Genomic DNA, 19088 nt, shown 5'->3' on the forward strand with positions numbered 1-19088 from the left:
ATGCAGTCAAAATCCTTCTGTGCATAGATTACCTTTAATATCAGATTTTCTGATGCAATTAATTGTGAAATGATGATAACCTAAGAGATCTTTTTATTGATCCATTTACCACAACTTGATGCATTAAAGAGTACCTAAAGTATGCCTGGGACCCCCACCAGTGCCAGGTGGCTAGAAGTGAATTCATTTGGCTGTCATTGAACACGTGATTCATTTTGGTTTTTAATTAGAAGAAAGGATGCAACTTTGACAGTAACTGTCTCATGCCAAATCCTAACAGTGATTCGCTTGCCGATTTGAGGGCTTGTCATACAGATGAAGCATTTCTTAACCTATCACAAGTAACCCGATGAAGAAAAGTAAAGCAAAGTAATTCGGCACCCAGCTTATCATGTTCAGTGACTTCTTACTAAAGGGGACCTGGCATGTCCCCAAATGCTATGAACATGCAAATATAGCGTTAATCTGCAGGCTAAGATCATTCCATAACCTTACTAAAAGTGTAGCTACTGGTAGAAAATGATCTTCATTCATCCCAGTAGCCGCCAGCTTTCAGTTATAGAGGTGTGCCTGGGAGCGGCTTCCGTTACCACTCACGGCATTGAGAAAAGCAGCTGTATGCACGCCCTCATATTTTCTTTGACAGCTCGCTCTGCACAGATGCGCTGCAGAGTGAGCTGTCAATCAAAGTGCTTGAGTGTGCTTCCAGCCTGCGTACAATGCAGTGACGTTATCCGCTCCAAGGACGCCTCTATGACTGAAAGTTTGTACAGCATTGGAACACTATTAACCTGCAGATTAACCCTATATCTGTAATCTAATGGCATTTATGGACTTATCAGGTTCCCTTTAAAGTAGTAAATAAATGATTTTTTGCTTTCTGAGTGTCTTAAAAAAAACATATTGATCTGGTTTTCAGCACTGTTCTAGTCATACTCTGGACCATGTGACTGCTTTTCAGCTTTTCTGGCTCCCAAATGGTGTATTGTGTGGAGCAATATCTATTTTCCTAGAGTAAATCCATGAGACTCTCTACAGAATCCCATAAACTTACATTGAGTATTTTACTTACGATCCACACATAAACCCCTAAGTGAACTGCCTTGTCCTTGTCTGATTTGAGGTCACATGCTCCAGAAGAAGTGTTGAAAACTGGGGAAAATGGTGATCGGTAACTATTTTAATACACTTACACAAAATTAAAAAAATACTTAGAGAAGACTAGAGAAATAAATGCTGTGTGGGGATTCAATGTGGTAGGCAATGGCAGGGATGCAGTAAAGAGGCACAAGCAGGCTTTCAGTTCAAGCTCAGTGATTTAAGGCCCCGTCACACACAGCGATCTCACTAGCGAGATTGCTGATTTTGTGATGCCATAGCGATCTTGCCAGCGAGATCGCTGTGTGTGACGGGGATCAGCGACCGGCCCCCCTGCTGGTTATCGCTGATTGTACTCGATTGGCCTGGGCCGTTTTTCGATCGCTGGTCTCCCGCTGTCCAGCACGCATCGCTGCGTGTGGCAGCGAGAGACCAGCAATCAGCGACGCTGGACTCTGGTTTCTAATGTAAACATCAGGTATCCAGGAGCCGCGGCTCCTGGATACCCACTGTTTACCTTGGAAACTGGCGTACACACTGGTTTCCAAGGTAAACAGCGGGTATCCAGGAGTTGCACGGCTCTTAGATACCCGATGTTTATATTAGAAACCAGCGTCCAGCGTCGCTGGTCCTGATCGCTGGAGGGGCTGTCTTGTGACAGCTCCCCAGCGATCAGCCTAATGATGTCCCAGCGATCCCATCATGTCGGATCATTGGTGGGATCGCTGGGACATCGTTATGTGTAACAGGGCCTTTATTCACAATGGCAGGAGACAAATAAAACACAGTCTTACATCAGATAAAGCAAAAGCCCTGCTTGTTTCCACAGCATAGGTTAGGGCCCAGACGTGCCAAACCTGTTCCGGTCTGATGTTGCCACAAAATACCCCTCAGCTCTTTCCCACCCAACGCACACACTCAGGAGTTCTAGCTGTCTATTTATGCTGTGCTAAGACTGGCAGAGCTGTGGAATACGGGTGTTGCCCCAATAATCCAGAATAACAGAGAAGGTCCAAGCCAGGTCTTGACCTCCTTCCCTGTCACTTTCCAGTGCGCAAGACATTTGTTGAAAGGAATATATCTCCTATCCAGCACCATACCTCTCTCTGCATCACAGCTATTAGAGCTTAAGTGTCCAGTTATACTTTTTAGTATTGTGATACATCTCTGGACATGGTATAACTTAATGCATTGTGTTATATTTTCAGAGAGGAAGAGTACTGAAACTCTGGTGCCACCTATAGGAAGAAAAAATCCTAAAAGTCAATATCGATCCTTTAGAGCGTCTTGCCATATGACTAATAATAATAAGCCAAACCAGAAATTCCAATCTCGGGCAAGTGTTTCAGGGTATGTGCTCTTCATTAGTTCAAAGCAGGAGAACTGTTTGATGAGAGGCATCTCACCCAGCCAGGTCAGTTGTCCTGTCTTGCACTGACCCCAAAACACACATCTTCAAATTAAACTTTTGGTTTGGCTTTTTATCCTAAGTCATGTGGCTAGGCCCATTAAGGGGTCAATAGTAATCTACACACGTGGTCAAAATTGTTGGTACCCCTTGTTTAATGACAGAAAAACCCAGACTGGTCACAGAAATAACTTGAATCTGGCAAAAGTAATCATAAATTGAAAATCTATGAAAATGAACAAATGAAAGTCAGACATTGCTTTTCAACCATGCTTCCACAGAATTTTTTTTGAGTGAAGTAGGAAGAGACGCTGGTCCGTTGACCACAAACATGCAAATCCCATATGAGCATTGACATGACGACCGCTCAAACCGGCATGAGGAGCAAAATCTTACCAGTGTACACATAATTCAATATGATACATTCACTGTAGAAGTTGCTTGATTGCCTGAGAAAACAACTTTAATTCTTTTACATTTTCGAGATTCCTGCTTGTAGTCATTAAATTCTACCATCCTAATTCACCTTTTAATTGCTTCTTAAAGAGTACCTATCACCAGCATGTGACTGCATATTTTATTTAAGAAACGAATAGGCAGCCGCCGATAGGTAACTGTTGTTTTAAATTATAAACAGCACTTATTGAGTCACAACAGCGAGATCTCTAAATAACCTGCGGTAATCTCACAGTGAGACTGAAAATGCCACCACGGAACGTTGTGGGAAGTCGCACAGCATGCCGCGTTCCCGCAACTCAAAAGTTCGCATTCGACTCTTGCTAAAAAGTTGGGTCTTTCACAGGCAGTTAGGAAAACATTTCTTTCTTATTTTTAATTGCAAATATATAGAAAAGTGCTGAGTATGGGGCAGCCTATTATTTTCCTAAATAAGATAGGTAGTCACATACCGGAGAGATAGGTACTTTTTAAAGATGGCAAGAACAACATCTTCTAGAAAAAGAGGAAATATTGTCCTTTGTCATTCACCCCTTACTCATAAGTACATATCATACATACAAAATAGACAGCTTTTCGGCATGCTGGCTCTCATTGTGAGCCATACTGTATTTAATGCATTTAATAGACTGTAGCTCTTCATAACTATGAGATGTCAGAATAAGTTCCTCTGCAATAACATTTACTATGTCGTTACTATTTCTTGCTCGCTAGCAGTTTTCTTTCAATTGCCAAAGGGCTTACAGAAATCGTGATGATTTTAAGTCAGGGTTAAAGGTCACTTGTTGGTACAGAGCCCTTAACCCTTACTCATGTGGGCCAGTTATAAAAACACTGATTATGCTTTTTACGCTTTCAATTTTTTCCCTTTTTTATTGCAACAAAGCAATGTATTTCAGGCCCCTGAGGCACCGTAGGGAATTAAGCTGGACTCTGCTGGGAATTGTAAAAAGGCCTTTATTAGTCAAAGCCTTGAATGTACTAAAAGATGGATTGCGGTCCTGATGTTATAAAACGCTGCCTTGTGTGACTGTTATTTGTTCCCACAGTTTGTGCTGACACCTCACTAGCCCCCAAGAAGGCACGCTATTCTTCCTTCACATTGGCTCTGTTATTAGTGTATTCAATCAAAAAAAGGAGAAAGAAATCACAGTTACTTATTTCGGACATTGTGACAACAGGAAGTGAACCTGTTAAGGAACAGATAAAGCTCGTCTTGTCTGTCTCCTAACGACTCAGTTCTGCAAAGATAACAAGTCTTCACAGAAACATTTGCCATGCATTGATATAATAGCATTTCTATGTTCGAATCCATTTAAAAGTGCTCTGACTAGGCCTTCTACATAATGCACACTATTATTTCTATTCTAAAACTCAGAAGAGAGAGCCTAAAGACTTAATCAACGATTATACAATTTAATTATCATGTACAGTTCACTCTACGTCAGGAAGTATGGTAAAAGGGAATCCGTGACCAGATTTTTGCCACTAAATCTAACGTGGAGACAGAGATCCTGGTTCCAGTGATGTATCACTTACTGAGCTGCGTAGTGCAGCTTTAATGAAATCACTGTCTTATCAGAAGATTTCAATTATAGGACTAGTAAACGTGTTGCCAGGTAGTCAAGAGAATTCATGGGTTCTGCATAACCCTGTCCCCACTGCTGATTGGCAGCTTTCTGTGTACATGGGCAAAAAGCTTCCAATCATTGGTGTGGGCGGGTTGTAAAGAGCTCAATATTCAGAGAACTGGTAGGTCTGCAGCAGATAAAACTGATTTTATCAAAATGACAGCATACAGCTCAGTAAGTGATACTTTGCTGGAATCAGGGTCTCGGTTTCTAACTTTTGCCCCTCTCAGATGGGTTAGCAAAAACCTGCTGACCGATTTGTTTCCAAGATGCCATATACACTGACGCGCAAAAGGGGAACAATGTTTTGAACTTTTGAATTTCATGCTCCATATCTCACCATCCACTACTGCTTCATACATGAGACTGCCGTCATTTTATAGACTATCATCTTGGCTATCTCATACATAAATTTGACTTGCAATTATTTAGCATATGATTAGTTATGCAGATGGTAGTCTCAAGTCCAAAGTTCAAAACATTGTTACCCTTTTGCCCACATACAGTCAGACATTGCATAGGCTTGCCCAATCTAAGCTATCATTAGACCCAAAATCCATTCTTTCATCTAAGTTCAATTGAATGTAACACAATTTAATGCTCCAAAAGGCGAGAAACATCTTCCGACCATTACTTACACAAGCCTAATGAGTGTCACTGATGCAGATGATGCTATATGCTGCATCTGCTATATCGAATGCCGAGTGTATATATTGTACGTGTAGGTGCTTTCATACCAGGTGCATTTTATGTAGGATCAGCACCTTTTTATAGAACCTAATTTTGTTTTCCTGTTTTAAATTGAAGTTTTATGTTTTTTAATAAATCCTTTAGTAAGAAGTGCCTGACTCCATTTCTGATCATTTAGAAACCCTCATATTACTCCCAGTTTTATGACTTAATGGAGACCTGGGGAAATACATTACTGTACATTACCAATTGCTATAAAATGAGAAGTTGTTAATAATTGTGCCGGCATTTAAAAACATTAGATGGAACACAGGATCATTTCATAGTCAAGGACTTTATAAAAGATGGTTCTATGGATGTAATGTTCAAAACTGAAGGTCTGAAGAAATATCCACTACATATAGTGCCAACAATGGCGTCACAGCGAGGGCTTCAAAATACGGTGCTAGCCAAAAGAATGTAATATTTCATAAAAAAATAAACGGATTCGGCTATTCAGCAAAAATGGTACAGCCTTTTGCCAGTAAAGCAGAAAAGGGAATTTATCTTCAGATTCTGTAACTCTCCAGTGTCTAGTAAAGTTGGTGACTTAGTCATAGCAGAATACTATATTTTAAATCTAATATATAAAGCTCAAGTGTGTGTATGTATGTGTGTATGTCCGGGATTGGCATCCGCACCGTCGCAGCTACAGCCACAAAATTTGGCACAGTTACACGTCTGGACCCCGAGAGTGTCCTAGGCTATGTTGTGAGGCGAAATTTTAACCCCGTGCGTTCCAATTCAGCAAACAATTTTGCCCCTATCTACATAATGGGGAAAAAGGGTGTGTGTATCAAGCCCCGCCCCTCATTATGATGTCATAATGGTTGCCATGGCGACGCTGATGTCATCATAGGTTGCAACCCCCTCCGCTCATTATGATGTCATAATGGTTGACTATGGGATGGAGGATGTGTGATGGGTATATGGGCACTGGACTATGGGATGGAGGCTATGCATGATGGGTATATGGGCACGGGACTATGGGATGGAGGATGTATGATGGGTATATGGGCACTGGACTATGGGATGGAGGATATGTATGATGGGTATATGGGCATGGGACTATGGGATGAAGGATATGTATGATGGGTATATGGGCACGGGACTATGGGATGGAGGATGTGTGATGGGTATATGGGCACTGGACTATGGGATGGAGGATATGTATGATGGGTATATGGGCACGGGACTATGGGATGGAGGATGTATGATGGGTATATGGGCACTGGACTATGGAATGGAGGATATGTATGATGGGTATATGGGCACGGGACTATGGGATGGAGGATGTGTGATTTGTATATGGGCACTCAACTATGGGATGGAGGATATGTATGATGGGTATATGGGCATGGGACTATGGGATGGAGGATATGTATGATGGGTATATGGGCACGGGACTATGGGATGGAGGATGTGTGATGGGTATATGGGCACGGGACTATGGGATGGAGGATATGTATGATGGGTATATGGGCATGGGACTATGAGATGAAGGATGTGTGATGGGTATATGAGCACTCGACTATGGGATGGCGAATATGTATGATGGGTATATGGGCATGGGACTATGGGATGGAGGATATGTATGATGGGTATATGGGCACGGGACTATGGGATGGAGAATATGTATGATGGGTATATGGGAACTCGACTATGGGATGGAGGATGTGTGATGGGTATATGGGCATGGGACTATGGGATGGAGGATGTGTGATGGGTATATGGGCACTCGACTATGGGATGGAGGATATGTATGATGGGTATATGGGCACGGGCCTATGAGATGGAGGATAATTATAATTTTCTATAACTAACCACAGTTAGTTACTATGCCCGGGCAGCGCCGGGCTCTTCAGCTAGTACCGTATAAAATAAGAAAATTACGTAAATTATCATTTTTCCTGACTTACTTTTTATAGGTATAATGAGCTGCGGAATGACAGGAAGAATCTTTGGTCCGCCATGCTCTAGCATGTCATGGACTCCTTGACGTGCAAAAAACTCATACGGATGCGCCATTTCACAAAGACCATCAAAGAATAGAGGCAAGTAGTGGTGATAATCCAATTTCTCAATCTCCACCTAAAACAAGTTAAGAAAAAAAGAAGGTATTATTAACATGGAATAGAGCCAATGGAGAACACAAGGGATTCTTGAAAGAGGTGCTTCGTCCTAAATCATGCGAACGCCAGCGGTAATATTAAAGGCACATTGTGGAGACAGATATTCAGAATGAAGGTAATTGGCTACAGGCTGTAGATGGCCTAGGGTCTTTCACAACATGGGGATATGATTGCTACTACTATGGCAGTCAATGGAAGATTTCCTGTGGATTTCTACTGAAATAAGCATGTAAATGTATACATTTTTAATTTGCATTTTATTTATTCATTTTACTATTAGTAACAGTATCTTTGAATATTCTCTATTTTTTTTTTGTATGGTTTTATCTTGTTTTTTCTTAAAGTGAACATTTTCTTTATTACACACTTTATAATATCAATGTGCAAGCAAATATTTGTTCCTTATTTATTTGTATATTCATTTTTCTCAATAATATAGGGCCATTAATTTCCACAAAGATTGAAAGGGTCCTCGGTTCATTTCCCACCATGTATGTTTGGGTCTCCTCCGGGTACTCCGGAGTCCTCCCACACTGCAAAGACATACAGATAGGGAATATAGATTGTAAGCCTTAACGAGGACAGCGATGATGATGTTTGTAAAGCGCTACAGAATATGCTGGCGCTATGTAAGCGAGCATTGATTGAAAGCTCTTGTGAACAGCATCTTTACTGTTCTTGTCTGAATCATATAGTTTATAACTATGACATTATTAATTTCATCTATATACATATTTGTATATGTGCCATCTGAATAGTAAATTGATGCAGAATTGATTTGTGCTATATTAATAAAGATTATTATAATATTATTATAATAACCTGATTCATCAAAGTGTATACACCAGAAAACTAGGTAAAAACACTTGAAAAGTCACAAAATTTTTGTTAAAAAATAGTTGCAACTTTTGGCATTTTCATACCAGTTTCAGTCAGCACCCCCGAATTTGTGGCGCTGAGCTGATGTTTCCATTGTCCGTTAATTAATGCCGCCTCCATACACAAAGTGTAAGTGAATAGCAAAGTCAGCTATAGGTGAGGTCTAAATAGTACCAACATATACTGCAGAGCACACACATTGATAACCATTGTGCCACCAAGCTGCCCAGATTTCCAAAGTGGGACAACAATTATTGGCATCCATTACTCTACCATGTATGACAGCCGATATGCATATTTGTGGTTGATGCATTTCGATTCTTATTATAGAAAAAACTGTAAGTGTAGATTTTATCCGAGTCTGATTTTGCTGAATTTTCTCCCAAAAGTGATGAAATAAAATCCTAAAATGTTATTTAAACTGATTATCTTCCAGTAGTGGCTGTAAGAAGTAGCGCTAGTTAGTTCCCGCATTGCACACTTTGCCACTAGCAGATCGCTTGTAGGACACCACCAACTGGAATAATGAATAATGTTTGTTTTAATTAGCCATATGTTAATAGTTTAGTGTACAGGCTGCAAAACCTGTTTTACGATCTGAAAAAAAATGTTCATTTCTGCTGTCTTCTGCCAAAAAAATATCTAAAATGTACTTCTGGTAAATTGCTGCATTCTGACGATTGGTTAAACTCATTTCTCAGCAGAGATGAAATTCACCCGTATGGCACTCAGCCATGTGTCATACATGAAATCAGAGCTCTGCTTCAAATGCCTTTTCTTTATTTCCCTTCAAAGGGTGAAATGTGATAAATGGAAATATGTGTGTTACAAAGGTATTGTTACTTGTTTACTCGCGCTATTATCTGTATTGCTTCACCATATCATGGTCCTTTGTGTGGTAGTAAAAGACATAAAGTCATGGCATTTTCTGCCATAATGCATCATCAATAATGGTTGTGCAATTCTAAAATCAGATTGCCGGACTTCTCTGCATTACACCGAAAGATAACCGTGAAGGGGTGTTCTTAATAACGCTCGTTGCATGATTCTCTTGCTATGTAAACAGGCTGCCAATCACCAGATGAACAAGAAAAACTGGGTGAAATGGCTCTTTTCGCAGTGAAAAAGATCATCGTTCCTGACGGTGCATCGTCCTGTGTAAGCATTGCAACCTGTGAGGACGGCGCATCATTTACTTCTGGCCAGCTCAACCCTAAAAGTTCTCCACAGTTGTAAAGTTTGCAATGTACAAACTGGTCTCTTTGAGAAAGAGATTTCTTTATATCAGACTAGCTCTCCTTAAGATTCATTGGCAAGACTGCATGTGAAAAACGTATGCAAATGAGCTTTCTTCAGAAGACAGAAAAATCTTGCAAGTGCCACATGTTGGAGGTAGATACCTTACAAATCAAACAGGTAGATGGTGTCTGGCATGGCTAATATACCTCTATATTTCACAAAGCTCATTAGAAGGCTGGACTTTGATTGGTATCTACACCCGATAGTTGGTTTTTGAAAGAGAGTTTCTTTCTTCCCCACACTTCTAATCTCCATACTCCTTACCCAAAGTAGGAAATGTATCTGGTCTAGGCAGCTAAAGTAGCGCCACAAACATACCTTCAACTGCTGCTCTATAAAATGCTCAGCTCCTTGGCGGGTGATAGAAAAGAAAATTATATTATTGATGAGTCCACAAGGATAGAAAAGTCTTATTTTTCACTCAAAAAAGCAACAAGAGCAAGTTGATGTTCCAAATTGTTGCAATACATTTGCCATGATCATCAGTGATTACAGAGAATACAGTGACTATATGAACTGAAGACTGTCACGGTTCCACCAATCAGTGTGTTTGGGATGTAGTTAATGACATCTCGGCTGTCCAATCTGGTACAGGGGCGTGCTGAAGCTGTTCGGTGTGTTGATTGACAGCTCAACCGTCCAATCTGAGACTGAGATGAGAAAACTGTTTCCAGGTGTTCATTATACCAGGTGATTGCCAGGCTGCACAACTGGACTGTTACTCCCAGACCTCTGCGAGACATACATTCAGCTTCTGTGTGGTTGGTCACTCTATGCTTAGTGTTCTGTGCTTTGATCTTTTGTTGCCTGACTTTAGACCTCATTCTGACCATCTGTCTATCTAGCCCCTGCTGCTCTGATCTGCTATTTCCTGGTATTCTGACCTCGAAGCATTACCTGACTGCGTCTTTGTCACTCCCTTCTGTTTATGACGTACCCTCCTGGCTTCTGACCTTAGACTCCTTGACTATCCCATCTCTTGGCTTGTCTGTGAGAAGTGACTCAGCATCATATTACTAAGAGGACATGGTGGGTGTCTAAAAAAAGAACACTGCCAGCTAAATGGGTGATGCACATAAGATGATGTCATATGGAAATCTTCAAATTAACTGCTAACTATGTCTGCAAATAACTAGTTATGCTACAGTAACCTATTTCACATGTGCATATACAGCCACTGCAGAAAAAAAGAAATATTCTCTAAAGGACATAAGGAAAATGCTCAGTATTTATTTATTTGAAAGGACTGTCACAGAGCAACTCATTTACTGCAAATTCAATATAAGATGCTAAGTGTGGCTTCACCCGCTAAACTCCTATTCATTTTAGTCCGTATTACTCACTTTATACAGGACTTTTTCAATTAAGAAATTGATCATTTGGCAGTGTTTCAAGGCCTTTCTTCTAAGCTATTTCAATTTCTGTAATAAGTATTCCTATAACGTGACCTTTCAAGGTTATATAAGCAGCTTGTTTAATTAACTACTTTAGTGCTGGAGGGAGGAAGGCATAGATGAGAGCATAATCCATAGTAAAGGGTAATACATTTCTGTCCTTTCAATATAAATTAAGTCTATGCTATGCTTTTCTAATGTGTTTGGCTTTCCCACATGTACAGTTTTGAACGTTTATCTACTGTATGTGGAGAGGCAGAATACTTTTCACTCATAATTAGACATACCATACATAAGCAATGTCATTTATTTAGCCCAGCTGATAATCTCATTCTCTTAAGTTGCTCAATATCTAATACATTTGTCTCTCTTTGTAAAGACTGTGGACTGGTGTAAGAAGACAAAAGGACCCTATACACTTTTTATGTAGACTGCCAGTTGGTATATTAAGACAAAAGGCACCTATACACAATTGATGAAGACTGTCAGCTGGTATAGGAAGACTGGAGGCCCTGAAACACATTAGATATAGACTATCAACTGGTGTAGTAAAAGTAAAGGCCCCTATACACATTAAATGTAGACTGCCAACTGGAGTAGGAAGACTGAAGGTCCCGATACACATTAGATGTAGACTGCCAGCTGGTGTATTAAAACAAAAGACCCTTATACACAATAGATGTAGACTACCTGCTGGTGTAGGAAAACAAAGGACCCTACACATATTAGATGTAGACTACCAGCTGGTGTAGGAAAAATAAATTACCCTATATAAATTAAATGTAGGCTGCCAGCTGTTGTAGGAAGACAAGAGACCCCTATGCATATTAGATGTAGACTGCCAGCTGGTACAGGAAAACTATACACATTCGATGTAGACTGCAAGCTGGTGTAAGAAGACTAAAGGTCCCTACAGACATTACACGTAGACTGCCAGCTGGAGTAGGAAGACATAAGACCCCTATATATGTTAGATGAGATCCTCAGCTGGTGTAGGAAGACTAAAGGCCCCTTTACACATTAAATATAGGTTGCCAACTGGTGTAAGAAGACTAAGGGCCCTGATACACATTAGATATAGACTGCCAGCTGATGTATTAAGACAAAAGGACCCTATATACAATAGATGTAGACTACCATCTGGTGTAGGAAGACTAAAGGCCCCTATACACATTAGCTGTAGACTGCAAGCTGATGTATGAAGACTAAAGGCCCCTATACACATTAGATATTGACAGCTGGTGTAGGAAGACTATAGGTATCTATATGTATTAGATGTAGACTGCCAGCTGGTATAGGAAAACTAAATTACCCAATACATATTGGAAGGCTGTCAGAAGGACAATGCTTTGGTCAATTGTTCAGCTAACTGCCTTCTTGACTGTCTCTCGCATACACAGGAGTGCTTGTTCAATCAATTGCTCCTATGCTCTCTATGAGAAAGCAGCAGACAGACATCTCTGCTAGCAGCTTATCTCCAGGAGAACAAAGCAATCAGCAGTCTGAAATCAGACATGCCAGATTGACATCTTCCCCGACAATCGTATGGCCGGCATTCCAATACACATTAGAGTGTTGGCTGAACCCGTTGATCTTGGTGGGTATGGTTGACATTAGTCTAATGTGTATAGAGGCCTTAAAAGGTCAGGTAATGCTCCCAATGAAAAGAGTATGCAAATTAGAAAAAAGAAAACATCCTCCTAAGACCACCATCTGGGTGTATCTACCCAATAAGTCAGTAGTCAACCCTATAACAAGTCTTTTCATGTGACTAAGGATTTAGCCAGATCAGAGTCCTCTTTAAAAGGAAAAATCTAGGAAACAACATAAATTCTCCTACTCTATCATTAAAAAGTTACATACATCTCTACTAATAACAAACTGTTTCAATTATTTTGAGAAGTAAAATTGTTAAGATGTTTCTGGATAGACTATTCTAAATACCCTTATTTTAAACTGGTTAATTCATATTCGTGTTGTCTTTTTCATGTATTGGTCAAAATATTACCTAAAAGGATCCTAATTATCTCTGTGGGATTGAAACTGAAGCACAATACATGATCACTTCAGTGAGGTTCTGTTTTTTTTTGCACTGTTCAAAAACTCCATATGCCTATGGATCCCGTAAACTAACAAAGCAGACTTATATCACAATATATCAGTCTAGTTTGAATTATTAATAGACCAATTTGTAGACTAAAATCACAAGTGTACACTTATATCACAATATAACAGTCTAACTAAAATTACTTCACATATTGTAAATGAAAATGTTGATATTTAAAAAACCATGATAAAGGCAATTTTGCCTTTACCATTTGGCAACTGTCATCTTGAGGGTGTGTTACATTTTCTTTTGGATCTTTGGATCAAAATAATTGGATATTTCAACTGATTGAACCTGACAGTTGGGCCAGCTTAGCTTTGTATGTAACTTGGTTTATATATTGTGGTTTCCTCAATTTTTTTGTTTTTTAATTATAAAATATAATCTGTATTTGGAAATTGTTAAATTGGCTTACAAAATGTGATTTTACATCTTGTATATTTCACAATATTTAGTTTTACATGCTGACCTATATTTATTGCCTTCAAGCACACAAGTATTATAGCACAATATAATGGTTTTACACCTTTAAATAGATGTTGAGTGTTCCGAGAAAGGCTTTTACTCAACAACCGCTTGCATTGTAGGCTGTTAGCGATATCATTTGATGGCTTCAGTTAATTAAACACTCTTTTGAAAAGAAATCTATTTAGCAGAGCATTGCATTTTATATTTTGCTAGCAGGCCTGTTTTGTTAAGTGGTGGATAGATACAATGGTCATAGTTTATACTGTTTCTGAGTAGATTTTTTTTAACTAATTAGGAATCCTTAGAGGGAGAAAATAATGGAAGTTTCTGGTGAGGAAATATATGAACTGTAACAAGATATGTTGGTTGCCCATAATAGTCATTGGTAGAACAATAGTCTAACACTAAAAGCAAATAAATACACATTTGGGATTTTTATTCTAATTCAATGACGACAACCTATAAAAAACTAATTTAGCTGTATTGTAATGTCACCTGTGATTATACTCAAACAGGAAGTCAAAATATCATGTTAAGTTTGTGTGGGTTTCTTCCTAAACTCCAAAGACATGATGATGGAGATTTAGATTGTGAGCCCCAGTATGTATGTGGAGTACTATGGAATTTGGTGATGCTATATAAGCATAATAAATGCTCAATGTCACTCCGAGCTCCAAGAGCCCCACTGTTACCCACACACTTTAGACTAATGTTAGTTCATGTGGACAGATTCAGCCAATGGTCTAATGTATATGGGAGCGCCAGTTGACTGATGGTGGGGAGAGATGTCGAACGTTTGCATTGTTCTCCCAGAGATTGGCCAACATATCATTTGTTGACTTTCTCATATGGAACACAGGTGCACTCCACCCAGTGAGGACTGCTGTGTATGGGAGAGATGTCTGTCGGCCAAACAATTGGCAGAAGCATCTTTTGGCCGACAAGCATCTAATTTATATGAGCAGCACAAGAATGAAGAACTTACTTTCCAATAATTCCAGCACAGTGATGCCCCTGATGAACCACTGTGCAGAGAACAAGGAAGCTCTAATTATTTGAGCAAGGTTTTGAGGTGTGGTGGGCATTGCTAAGAAAGGAAAAACTCATCAGGAACTTCTCATGTGAGTTATAGTCCCAGACGTTGGTCCCTCATCAATGAGAACGTTATGGCACTTTTCCTTATCACAACTAATTTTCCTCTACCAAGGGATTTCAATTCTCCTTTCAAACATGGACATAAAAATATACTAGTGTCTAGTGACTTTTTAATTCTATAGCTATCATAAAGAATTCCAAATCCTTAACAAATACAAACAGTTTAGGGTTGCAATTTTTTGATAAGAATAGGGTGTTTGTTTGCTTTGCTGATTGAGGGAATATTAAAAATAGAAACATCCCTAATTTAATGCGTGGCTAAGTAGAGAATAGTGATAGGAAGCAGCAGCATATGCCAGATCCATACTAATTAAAGTGTCCAGCAGACAAGGCTGATAAATGTGGAATGCACTCAGGAACTGTCTGTACAAGGTAAATAACAGACTCTTATCTCACCACCAGTCAAATGGTTTCTTCTATGTAGAATCCATCAGAAATCACTTGTGCTGTGTAAAAAGTGTCAATCACGCATTCATGTATGTTGTTGAATAGAGAAACAAAAGACAGTCAGTGAGGGAAAGTAATGTCAGATATTCTTCCACTCCATAGATACTATCTAGATTTTAAGAGATGTAAGAATGATGCATTTAGCCTCAGTGATTGACAAAGTGAATATATTCACATTTAGTGGAGCTATTAATACCATAGAGCTACAACTTCTTATTAACAGTGAAGCATTGTTTTAGTACAAGGTTTTCTATGAAGAACAAACTGCATGCTGTCCAAGGAAGAGGTAAAAAGTACATTCAAAATCCCCGAAAACACAGTTTCTTACCAGAATTTACAGCTCTGCAATCTGAACTATTTTTATCTAAATAAAACTAATTATTACATTTGATACTGTTATCAGCGGGTGATTGATGTGATAAAAAAAGAAAATTAATACAGCAGTTCCATATTGGGGTATATGCTTGGCTTTCCCTCTGCAGACAAAAACAGAGAGGGCAGCAAAGTGGGTAGCTAAGTGGCTAACACAACTGTTTAGCAGTACTGGGGTCCTTGGTTTGAATCCCACCATGGACCACATCTGTGTAGTTTGCTTGGGTTTACTCTGGGTACTTCAGTTCCTGCCCACACTTCAGTGACATAATGATAGGGTATTTATGGTAGATTGTGAGTCCCTAATTGGGAAAGTGATGATGACAATATAAAGTATATCACAAAAGTGAGTACACCCATCACATTTATGGAAATTTTCTTATATTTTTTTCATGGGACAACACAGAAGTATGACACTATGTTACAATGTAGATTATTTTGAAGCACTGCCTTAATTCTCTTGGGCATGGAGGTGTCTAGAGCTTCACAAGTTGCCACTTGAATCCTTTTCCACTTATCCATGATGACATCACAGAGTTGGTGGATGTTCAAGACCTTGCGCTTCTCAACCTTCCGTTTGAGGATGGCTCACAGATGCTCAATAGGATTTAGGTCTCAACATACGGTATGTTTGGCCAGTCCAGCATCTTTACATTCAGAGGTGTATTTGGGGTCATTATTATGTTGGAATACTGACCTCCGACCTAGGTTCCAAAGGGAGGGAATAATGCTCTGATTCAGTATGTCACTGTACATACTGGCATTCTTGGTTTCCTAATGAACTGTAGATCTTCACAGCCAGCAGCTAGCAGCACTCATGCAGCCTCAAACCATGACACTCCCACCACCATGCTTGACTGTAAGCAAGACACACTTGTCTTTGTACTCCTCACCTGGTTGCTGTCTCATACACTTGACATCATCTGAACCAAATAAGTTTATCTTGGTCTCATCAGACCACAGGACATGGTTCCAGTAAGCCTTAAGGCCCCGTCACACATAAAGATGCACCAGTGATCCCGACAATGATATGACCTTGTCAGGATCGCTGGTGCATCGCTACATGATCGCTGGTGAGCTGCCAAACAGGCAGCTTCACCAGTGATCAGCACCAGCGAGGACGCTGGTCTCTAAGGTAAATATCTGGTTACTAAGCGGCGTGCATCACTTAGTTACCCGATGTGTGCCTTAGAAACCTGCGTGCTCGCGCCGGGAGCTGCCAGCACGCAGGTTTCTAAGGTACACATTGGGTAACTAAGTGACGCACGCCGTTTAGTAACCTGATATTTACCTTAGAGACCAGCTCCCAGTGCCTGCTTAGAGTGCTGGGAGCCTCGCTGATCGTTGGCTCCCACTGCCACACGCAGCGATGCGCGCTGGCCAGTGGGAGACCAGCGATCAAAAAATGGCCCAGGCCGATCGAGCACGATCAGCGATACATGGCGGGGGGGGCTGGTCGCTGATCCCCATCACACACAGCGAGATCGCTGTGTGTGATGGGCCTTTACTCTGCTTGTCTTCAGCCAACTGTTTGCAGGCTTTGTTTTGCATTATCTATAGAACAGGCTTCCTTCTAGGATGACAGCCATGCAGACCAATTTTATGCCATGTGCAGCATATGGTCTAAGCACTGACAAGTTGACTGCCCACTCCTTTAACCACTACATCAACGCTGGTAGCACTCATATACACTCACTGGCCACTTTATTAGGTACACCATGCTAGTAACGGGTTGGACCCCCTTTTGCCTTCAGAACTGCCTCAATTCTTCGTGGCAGAGATTCAACAAGGTGCTGGAAGCATTCCTCAGAGATTTTGGACCATATTGACATGATGGCATCACACAGTTGGCGCAGATTTGTCGGCTGCACATCCCTGATGCGAATCTCCCGTTCCACCACATCCCAAAGATGCTCTATTGGATTGAGATCCGGTGACTGAGGAGGCCATTTGAGTACAGTGAACTCATTGTCATGTTCAAGAAACCAATCTGAGATGATTCGAGCTTTATGACATTGCGCATTATCCTGCTGAAAGTAGCCATCAGATGTTGGGTACATTGTGGTCATAAAGGGATGGACATGGTCAGCAACAATACTCAGGTAGGCTGTGGCGTTGCAACGATGCTCAATTGGTACCAAGGGGCCCAAAGAGTGCCAAGAAAAAATTCCCCACACCATGACACCACCACCACCAGCCTGAACCGTTGATACAAGGCAGGATGGATCCATGCTTTCATGTTGTTTACGCCAAATTCTGACCCTACCATCCGAATGTCGCAGCAGAAATCGAGACTCATCAGACCAGGCAACGTTTTTCCAATCTTCTACTGTCCAATTTCGATGAGCTTGTGCAAATTGTAGCCTCAGTTTCCTGTTCTTAGCTGAGAGGAGTGATACCCGGTGTGGTCTTCTGCTGCTGTAGCCCATCTGCCTCAAAGTTCGACGCACTGTGCGTTCAGAGATGCTCTTCTGCCTACCTTGGTTGTAACGGGTGGCAATTTGAGTCACTGTTGCCTTTCTATCAGCTCGAACCAGTCTGCCCATTCTCCTCTGACCTCTGGCATCAACAAGGCATTTCCGGCCACAGAACTGCCGCTCACTGGATTTTTTTTCTTTTTCGGACCATTCTCTGTAAACCCTAGAGATGGTTGTGCGTGAAAATCCCAGTAGATCAGCAGTTTCTGAAATACTCAGACCAGCCCTTCTGGCACCAACAATCATGCCACGTTCAAAGGCACTCAAATCACCTTTCTTCCCCATACTGATGCTCGGTTTGAACTGCAGGAGATTGTCTTGACCATGTCTACATGCCTAAATGCACTGAGTTGCCGCCATGTGATTGGCTGATTAGAAATTAAGTCTTAACACACAGTTGGACAGGTGTACCTAATAAAGTGGCCAGTGAGTGTATGTCTGTTTTGCAAAAACAACCACTGGATATGACGCTAAACATGTCTTGTTAAACTGCTGTATGGTCTTGGCCACCATGATGCAGTGCAGTTTCAGGGTGTTGGAAATCTTTTATAGCCTATGCCAGCTTTATGTAGAGCAATAATTCTTTTTTTCAGATCTTCAGAGAGTTCTTTGCCATGAGGTGCCATGTTGAATGTTCAGTGACCAGTATGAGAGAATGTGAGAGTGATAACACCAAATTTAACACACCTGTTCCCCATTCACACCTGAGACCTTGAAACACTAATGAGTTTCATGAAACCAGGGAGGGAAAATGGCTAATTTGGCACATTTTGACCTTTGTCACTTAGGTGTGTACTCACTTTTGTTGCCAGCATTTAGTCATTAATGACTGTGTGTTGAGTTATTTATAGGTACACAAAATTTTCACAGTTATACAAGCTGTACACTCACTAGATTGCATTGTATCACAGTGTCATATCTTCAGAGTTGTCCCATGAAAAGATATACTAAAATATTTCCATAAATATGAGGGGTGTACTCACTCTTGCGATATACTGTATATAAAATGCTGTAGAATGCTTCTATAAGCAAGCAT

General features: G+C 40.5%; 1 protein-coding gene across 3 annotated transcripts in view; it reads right to left on the reverse strand.

The window, feature by feature from the left end:
- Positions 1 to 19088, reverse strand: part of PACRG (parkin coregulated) — a 792905-nt gene that overhangs the window by 325402 nt on the left and 448415 nt on the right. For all 3 annotated transcript variants that reach the window (XM_073560176.1, XM_073560174.1, XM_073560175.1), the window contains one exon: positions 7242 to 7413. In XM_073560176.1, the coding sequence (XP_073416277.1) occupies positions 7242 to 7413 (172 nt within the window). The remainder of the gene's footprint in view (positions 1 to 7241; positions 7414 to 19088) is intronic.

This window comes from Dendrobates tinctorius, unplaced genomic scaffold (genome assembly GCF_039654945.1).
Source record: "Dendrobates tinctorius isolate UK_male_01 unplaced genomic scaffold, ASM3965494v1 ptg000293l, whole genome shotgun sequence".
Lineage (NCBI taxonomy): Eukaryota > Metazoa > Chordata > Amphibia > Anura > Dendrobatidae > Dendrobates > Dendrobates tinctorius.